Raw genomic sequence first — 9,715 nt, 5'->3', positions numbered from 1 at the left:
ATTTAGATGTGGTGTGAAATTTAATAATTTGAATCTATTATTATTTGGGATTACTACATTTTTCAATCACAAAATACCTGTAATGAGTGTTATGCGTTTATAGATGAAATATTTTTTTCATCACATCCATAGGTATTTTGTGATTGAAAAATGTAGTAATTCTAAATTATAATGGATTCAAATTATTAAATTTTACCCAAAAAAATAGATGAGCTCAACTTTTTACAATCATATCCCTATCCATTTTGAAAATGAATAGACCAACATTTAAACAATTTTTTTTTTTTGCTACAACCCTTTCAATATTTATTGAAATTATTGATAATACAACAAAATCCATTATTTTGAATAGAGTTAGAACTCTATCATTGATGGATTTATCCTAAGAAGAAGTGTGAGAATCCTACTCCAAAACATTTTTTCATATATACGTCTCTTCACAACCTCAAAAAGGGCAATGATCATTACAAAAAATTAAAAAACGGTTCTTGGAGCGTGTTCAAATAACTGTTCTTATGCCTGGATTTATTCTCTCAAAAGGTATGCAATATATTATTTACTACTATAGAGTCTCAATTCATGTTGTATAACAACAAAAGAACTATAATAATTTTTTAGCAATGAGAATTATCGTTGCTTCATCATAAGAAGATTTGCGACTTCAATTAGTCCATCGTAATCCAGCTTCTATGAATCCCATCCAAATTTCTGTTTTTTAACCATTTAAAAACTATAATATGGTAAAGAACACAACTAAACATCCAACCCCATGTACGGTTGCTAATAATTATAAATTTCTAAGAATTTATCTCATAATAATTAAAATTTCTGAGAACTAATTTCTAAGTTCTTCAGATATTTAAAATTTGAATTTCTATGTCTATTTTTGTGTATGGCCAGTTTTATACTTTAAATAAATAAAAAATTAATGGTTTATGTATGCTATATTACCCATTAAAAAAATAAGTGGCGACAAAACCCAATTTTATGACTGTCTATATTTATTTGTTTATGGTTTTTATATATTTTTTTTAAAAATGGTTTATGTATGCTATATTGCTATGTATTAGAATTGTGTCTTTTGATAAAAGGGGGAAAAATTGCTATGTATTAATGTGGCAATGGAAACCCAATGGGGTTGGCCAAATGGTTAGGTACTCGGTCTCAAAGTGGCTGTCTTGGATTTGACTAAGAGCTCCCTAGTTCAAGTTCGGGCATCAGCACTTTGTAAAAACTCTTTGAGCCAGCGATTTATCTAGTTATGGGCCCACCTGTCGCAAACAGTGATTAGTTTTTGGTTAAAATTTTTGAGGAAACACTGTAGGAAACCCAAAAAAAAAAAAAAAAAAAAAAGTGGCAATGGAGTTATTTTAACGTGGCTTCATTTGCATCTTTCAATTACATAATAGGTTAGTTGCAAATGTTGCTGTAAAACAATTGGAAGGAAGGCTCAAGAAAAGATGTTAATCATAAACTTCTTTATAATACATTTTCATATATATGGGTGGATTGAATTTTTAGAACACATTTTTTTCATTCAAATATTATTTACTTTATGAGTTTGTTACATATTGTACTCATGTCAATGGACAAAATCATAAGTTTTGAATGTGACAAAAACAATAGAAAAATACACTTTAAAAAGAATAGAAGGTTGAGTACACACATAGTGCGCAGTTATAGTACCTCCCAATTTGAAAAATCTTCTACAAATTCTAATTCTAAGTATCCGTTTGGATACAGTTGATAATTTATTAGTGTCTGTGGTTTGGCTTTTTTTTTTTTTTTTCGACAAGAGCGTTTCATGTGGGATTATGCTTTTTTAGTGGGTCCCGTGCACTGTTCATAGGACCCACATGTACTTTATTCAAGAAAAAAACTTTAAAACTGAGTTTCATAGTACTATTCACACGTTTAAAAATTATTTTACTACAGTATTTTCAGTTTTCAGTTTTTAACAAAATAAGTGGTATTCAAATAGACTCTAATTATATTAAGGTTTCAAAAATTAATCTATTAATTAACAATCACGTTAGAAGCAACACAAAAATTGAGGTTGAAGTATATGTTTGATGTAGGGGCAGAGAGAAGGAAGGGTTGGGGGGGGGGGGGAGGACAAATAACTCTCTCTCTCTCTCTCTCTCTCTCTCTCTCTCTCTCTCTCTCTCTCCTCTCTCTCTCTCTCTCTCTCTCTCTCTCTCTCTCTCTCTTTTTAAATTCCCACGGTAGCTTCTCTTACACCTAATAGACCTACACTCCAACAACTCTTATATAAAAAATAATGGTAGAAATGATAAAAGAAAAAGAAAAAGAAAAAAAAAAGAGTGTTTTATATCCATTGGTAGTGACCTTGGCATTGATCTTACCAACTGCAACAGCTATCGTTGAAAGAGTTTTTTCTACAATGAACATAATCAAAAATTGATTAAAAAATCGAATGGGAGATTAATGGATAAATGATTACTTAGTTACATATATTGAAAAAGATATATTCAAGACTATTGAGTGTGAAGAAATCATGCAGTAGTTTCAAAATATGAAAAATTGTCGAGGGCAATTAAGTAAATTAAACTAGGTTTGAAAAAATAAATTAAAGTCTACATTTTATGTTAGATTGTGTATGAGAACTACATTAGCATATAGTTGTTTATTTACTTTGTTATTAATATTGATTAATATTTTTCAGATTAATTTTTTTACTTTCAATCTTGTCTTTTAATTTTGCCCCCTAGGACCCAAAATTTTGCCTCCACCACTAATTTGATGATACTATGCATTTGAGAACTACCATGTAGCTAGGAGTGTTATTAGGCTAGCTCCAAAAAAACAAACATTGAAATCATATGTTCATACGTGAATGTGTTCATTTTTTGGAGTTCACCTAATAATACTCCTAGCTGTATAGTACTTAAATGCATAATATCATCAAATATATACTTAAACCTCAAATTATGATGAATAAAAAAATTATGACACTGAACCCCCCCGCGTGCAATGAAGCTAGTAAGTTACAACTATGCTGAAAGCTCCCCATCCGTCCAAACCGTAATGGGTTTTTGTTTGGCAAGTGTGGTTGCCCCAGTTGATGGGTGTATTAGGCCAATGGGCCCTCAGCCCGTTCGTCCATTTTTTAGCCTAAATGGGCCTCGTCTCGTTTGTGCATATTGTGGCCTGATGTATAAAGTCTCGTCATTTTATGGACTGGGTCTTAAAGCCCAGTGTTATAATGTGGCCCAAGAGGAGGCCTCTCTCTCAATGCTTTTTCTCCCACAAAGAAATTATCAAGATGGTAATTTGCTAAGTTTCATAGTTCCTCTCAATGGCCTTTGATCACGGGACTTCGTATAAGTATGCATAATTGGAGTAGAAAATAAAATCATAGAAGCAAAGACAGTTTTTCTGAAAGCCTAATTTGTCAATTTGATGTCCTTTATTTGATTTCATCATTGCATACTTCGCCAATTTTTCATAATGGTATCCAATCTTGGAATTGAACATCTTTCATGTTGAAGTAACTATAACAAGAAAAGAAGGAAATGCTGGGCAGATTGAAAGGTGGTCTTAGCTACATTGGTATGTAATAAGTAATAATGGTTATCGGCAATCAGCTAAGCACCTTGTAGTTCTGCCTTCTGACTAACTTTTACTGAAATGTTTTTGTTATTTAAGAGGGTGTACCATGTATCACGTATGAGTCCATGCAAATTAGCTTTGCAAATTTTTTGACCACAACCTTATATGGTAGACTGTAATGGATTATTAATTACTTTCATTTAAATTTATCATTTTTTTTTTAATTTTACTAACGTATATCTTAAGAACACACAATAATATACCATTTTTGAAAAAAGTTTTATCGAAAATTGAAAAAGTTTTGATAACTTTTCTAATTCCTAATAAAAATTTTTCAAAAATAAATTTGTTATATATTAACCGGATCTTTTTTTTTTTTTTTTTTTTTTTATTGTTCACAATTTATTATATCAAAATTACCGTAAAATCGTGAAAAAAGTGCGTGGTAGTAGATTTTTTTCGACTGCTTTTGCTCTCTATGTATGCAAAAGCTGACAAAGATTTGGAAGCTCTATGCACCACAATCGTACTCTTCAAAAGGCTTCCATCACATCCAAAGTATTTTCATGGTCTCTGCTCTCAACAATCAACACAAGAACCAGAAGGAAAAGTTAATAGGTCACCATCTCCCTTCCAAACAAAATGAATTAAAGGTGACCATTCTAGCATTCTAGCCACTCCTCCAGAAAATTCACCTGACATTAAAAGTGATTACTAAAAACAATTCCCGGTGCTTCCTGGGCACGGTATGAGTACGACTAAGGCCTGAACAAGCTATCAATTTAATGCTGCATTTATCAATTACTAACTTCATTGGCAAGGGACTTAGCTTACCACTGATTAAATTAAAAACTATGAGATCTCGTTCAAAGGACTAATCAAGCAATAATTTTTTCTCAACATATGGGTTCCCGTTCCATACAATGAGATCATTATACTGTAAAAGAGTTAATGACTCATTTGAATCTTCTACTCTTGCACGGACCTAATAAGTAGAGTGTTATTATAGCCACATCTAAGTAAAAGGCATCAACTCAAATCGCACTTCCTCCCATTTTTGTTTAAAAAAAAAAAAAAAATAATGCATATGTCGGCTATGATATACTTCTTACTCGGGTGTGGGGCCACGAACATGTGTTTAAGCATTCTGAGCACACAAGCCAAGGAAATGCCATAACTGGCCACTAGTACTAGCACAAATGCGTATACTCTATGCACCATGTACAATTTGTGCACCTCCCGACATTGCAAAGTTGGGTCAAATTAGGCCTATTATGGGCCCACAGAAAAAAGACAAGGCAAAAATTAATAGTTTCCAGATAATGTTGACCGCTATTTAACTCTCCTGCAAAAATGATTAATGTTATCACGAGAAAACTGTGTTGCTGAGCGTTCATATGGTTGTTTCATTCATTTTCAGAATGTATGAGCTGGTAAATTGGGCTGGACCAACATGGAAGGATTCAATTTTTAAAGAGGAAAAAAAGGGGATACATGGCGCTTCAATAAAATTCACATGTGCTAAGCGCATGAGAAGGTCAATTATGTCAAACAAAGTTTTATTTGCAGCATAAAAAAACATAAATAGTCTTATAGAGTTCTCACATAAGAATAGGTCCCATGGTTCCAGGACTATGTAAGAATTGCTATTTTTTTTGATAATGCAAATCTGTTCACTTTGACAAATTGTGACCAGCAATTATGCGTGGGGTGGGTCAGAGAGGCACCAAAAACTTGTGGCTTGTTTGAAGACATTATCTCAATGCAAATCATCAATAATGACTAATGAGAGAGTTCATGACTACTTTGTTTTTCTCACCATGTCCATGTCTAGAACTACGTTCGTTAGGTAAAAGGGCAATTACATCAATGCTTGAGAAGATAACACATCTACTTTTTTGTCATCATATCATGTTTCACATTAACCACGTAAGAAGAAAAGCATCAAGAATCCTCCACAATTGGAGTTGGTAATCATGTGTCTATTTGGACAGTCCATGTGCCTAACTAGAGAACTAATGCATTCTGAAAAGTGTTAAAGCAGTATTGCCTGCATTAGTATTGTTTAATGAGGACTTTAAAACTTAAGGTACAATCATTCAGCTTATAATTAATAACATCTCTTCCTCATCAGGCATTTTGATTGGAACCTTTTTTTTTTTTTTTTTTTTCTTCCTTTCCAATCTGTTTTCCCAAACCCTCAAGCACTCTTTCTATGAAAATGTGTCAAATTTAACAACAAGGCCCTTTTCATTTTTTATTGGAACTTTTTATTTTTATTTTTTATTTATTTATGGAATTTGACTGAAACCTTTAATACTAGTATTTCTTTCCAAGGAGACATTAATTTTTGGTATTCGGTCAGCGATATTGCTTCATTGAGCCCCTATATTACTTTTTGGTTTTTACTAGAACTGCCCATGACCTGAGTAAAGTTAGGGCCCACAATATTTTTCAATAATTTGATACCGCTATAATATATATATATATATATTTTTTTTTTTTTTTTGGTACATCGCAATTGGGGGAGGAGGATTCAACTTTAATAAATTATGCACACAAAAAATAAGAAATGATGTGTACTTAATACTTATATATCTGAGTTTGCTTCAGAACTGAACTTTGACCGAAAAAGAAATTGGAACTGATTTGACTATTCTCTTTCCCAGCATGTTGTTAACCAAAACTTCCACCAAATCACTGAAGCTTCTCCATGATTCAAGCTCAAATCAAACTAAATTTCTCAACATCCACAACATTCTGATCCTACACAGACAAGATGAAATGTGACAAATATAATTATTAAATAAACAGCACCTCCAATTATTGCCTTAATATAAGGAAAATGTTTTACTACCAGTTACAAAAACCTTTATGTGGTGTAGTCCTCACTAGTCTTGGAATTATCTACAGAAGTAAACAATGCAACTTCAAACCAGCCAGCACATTCCAATCTTTTCAGTTTTTTAGTTTACATATAAAATGCTTACTGAACCCACTATGATGTCAATTCATAATGTGTGTTGATAGTATTGAAGAAATATATTTAATATTTAGTATGATCTTAGAAACATTTTGGAATAGTGGATCTGGTAATGAACAAGAATAACTTATAACTATGTTCTAATGGGATCCCATTTACATCAGAATCTTGAGGCATCAAGTAACAGTAATTTGAACATAAACAATATGGCAATACAACTTCCTTTCGCAAGTTCGTACCATAATGTTCAACCAATATTGGTCAGTCTTTAGAACAGCACATTACAAACAACAATAATTCAGAAGCAATTGAATCCAAAATGAAAACAGAAATTTTCTTAAATAAAGCTACAGTTCATAACAAATTCTTGTATCATACAGATATGCCCAACAACAAATGAGCATTAGAACAGGGAAATCATACCAATGGCTAAAAACGTGTTTCAGATCATAACACAAAATGTAGATATGTCCTAATGCTGCAATTCTTAAAGCACTCAAGGCTCTTCCTTTTTTTTTGGGTGGTTCTTATCTTTTCCCAAACTGGGCTACTCCTTATAGTCAGGATCGTGTTTGCCAAATATCATTGGAAATTCATCATACTGTTCAGAGAAACCATGTTTCTCAGCCATGCTCTTCAATGACTCATAAACTTGGTACATAGAAGGCCTATCCTTGGGCCTAGAAGCAACACAAGAACAAGCAACCCTCAAAAACTGCACGATTTCATCGTCATGACCTTTCCCACTTAGAGCCTTATCTATGGCATCCTTGCTCCCACCATGGATAAACTTCTGACTCACCCAATCCACCAAACTCCCCTTGAACACATCCCCTCCAGTAGTCACCTCAAGAGGCTTCTGCCCTGTCACCAGCTCCAAAAGCACAACCCCAAAACCATAAACATCTCCTTTCCACGACGCGACCATTGTGCTGGAGTACTCCGGAGCCACATAACCACACTCTCCCAAATCCCCATTCACATACGAACTATCATTCGAATCGCGAGATGAACAACCCACAAGCCTAGCCAACCCAAAATCCGTGATCCGAGCCTCGAAATCATAGTCAAGAAGAACCACATTGGAGCTAATGTTTTGATGCATATAAGGTGGTTGACAAGCATGGTGTAACCAAGCAAGTCCTCTAGCCGCACCCACACCAATCCTTAACCTCGTCGGCCAATCCAAAAAACCATACTGACTATTAGCATTGCCACTTCCGTGCAATTGAGAATACAAAGTCCCATTAAACATATGCTTGTACACCAAAAGCTTCTCTTCCTCAACAACACAAAAACCCAACAAAGGCACCAAATTGGGATGCCTTAACTGCCCCAATCTATTCATCTCTGACCGAAATTGCTTCTCGCTTAGCTTACACCCATTAAGCCGCTTAATTGCCAAAGCCGACCCGTCTGACAATACAGCCTTGTAAGAAACCCCAGTTCTCGACGAGATCACAACATTTTCGGAATCGAAATTGTTTGTTGCAACTAACAAATCCGATAGCCTAACTTTGACAATTGGTTTTTGAAACAAAGAGACTTGAATTAGCTTATGAGACTTAAGTAGCTCAACCCAACTACTATCACCTTTAAAACCACCACCATTACCAAAACCATAGCTTTTGCCTTTTCCACTACCAGACCTAACGAAGAACCACCACCAAATCACAAACCCTATGAACAAAGACGCGGCGGCGCTGACAACACCGGCGGCGACGATAATGGCGAGGCTTTTGCTACTCAGACCACCGCACTTCGAGCCCAAAGGCTTCCCGCAGAGCTTACCGTTGCCGTCAAAGTCCGAACCGTCAAAGCTCGCCAAATCGGCCGGGACCGAACCGGAGAGATCGTTGTTCGCGACCGAGAATGTCTTCAACCGGTTCAACCGGCCGAGCCCGTACGGGATCGGACCGGAGAGGCGGTTGTTGCCCAAAATCAAGCTGTTCAAGAACTTACAGTCTGCGATCTCCGGCGGGATCGGTCCGGCGAGAGCGTTCCTGGAGAGATCCAGCGAAACGAGATAAGGCAACCAGTTACAGATTTGAGAAGGGATTGGACCGGAGATGGAGTTGTTGGAGAGATCTAGGGTTTGGAGGCTCCGGCAATACTTCAGAGACTCCGGAACCTCGCCGGAAAGCTGCATCGTCGGAAGCTGAAGGCTGATGAGCCGGTTCTCCTTCTCGTTCCAGCACGAAACTCCTTGGAGCTTGCAGATTGAAGCGACGGACGAGTTCGTGAAGGTCCATGAACTCAGCTTGTTGGCCGGGTCGGAGAGCGAGTTCTTCACGCCTTGCAAGCACATCACATCGTCTTCAATGGAATTGCTTAGGGAAAAGCAGAAGATTGAAGCTAATGAGAGAATCAGAAAAATCTTCATAGTGTTTTCGAGTCAGCGTTTTGATTTTGATTTTGATTTTTTGTCTTGTTGTTTTTAGTTTGGGTTTTTGAGAGGGAGTGAGATACAAAGATTGGCGATGAAGAAATGAGAGTGGGCGGCCATTTGACTGTGTTAAACTAAGAAAACACTCACAGAGAATGCAGCTTTTGACTACCAGTTGATTTTTCATTTATCTACCCATTTATTTTATTGGGTGCCACATGCTTCAATCCTGGTCCTTGATCTCGTGATTTGAAAAAATTATTGTATATTTTGAAATTATTATAAATATGTATTTTCTTTCTCACGTGAATTATACTAATAAGTTCTACCATAAATTTAATTAGTAGAACTTATAGTTATATGAGAAAAGGAAGTATGCATTTATGATATTCTAGAAGTATCCAATAATTCCTGAACTTTGTATCTATAAAGTGACTATTACACTAAAAATGTGATGTGATTAATAGGTTTTAGTCTTGAAAATTGTTATTATTGATACTATTTTCATAATAAATATAAATATCTGTTAACAATATTTATTTTTTTATCATTTTTTTAATAAAATATTTCTAAAAATAGCACCCAAGGCATGAGTAGTGCTAGTGCCACACCAAAAAGCACAACTTGTGCCACAACTCGTCCATGTGGCGAGTTGTGATTAGTGGAGGGGTGTTCCACTATCACCCTTCTACCAACTACAACTCACCACATGGACGAGTTGTGACACAAATTATACCTTTTGATGTAGCACTAGACTTTTCCCCCAAGGCATT

At 35.2% G+C, this 9,715-nt stretch overlaps 1 protein-coding gene across 1 annotated transcript; it reads right to left on the bottom strand.

Moving 5' to 3' along the window:
• Positions 1–6,864: 6,864 nt before the first annotated feature.
• On the bottom strand, positions 6,865–9,122 carry LOC115978668 (probable inactive receptor kinase At1g27190). Its single transcript, XM_031100506.1, has one exon. It carries the CDS (start codon positions 8,937–8,939, stop codon positions 7,104–7,106), a length of 1,836 nt encoding a protein of 611 aa, XP_030956366.1. The 5' UTR covers positions 8,940–9,122; the 3' UTR covers positions 6,865–7,103.
• Between the last annotated feature and the right edge of the window lie 593 nt (positions 9,123–9,715).

The sequence above is a fragment of the Quercus lobata genome, chromosome 3 (genome assembly GCF_001633185.2).
Source record: "Quercus lobata isolate SW786 chromosome 3, ValleyOak3.0 Primary Assembly, whole genome shotgun sequence".
Classification (NCBI taxonomy): domain Eukaryota; kingdom Viridiplantae; phylum Streptophyta; class Magnoliopsida; order Fagales; family Fagaceae; genus Quercus; species Quercus lobata.
The sequence above is the reverse complement of the archived record's forward strand: the minus strand, read 5'-3'. Positions and strand labels throughout refer to the sequence as shown.

Excerpts from the sequence above, each read along its gene's own strand:
- LOC115978668 (XM_031100506.1), bottom strand. The coding sequence starts at position 8,939 with ATGAAGATTTTTCTGATTCTCTCATTAGCTTCAATCTTCTGCTTTTCC.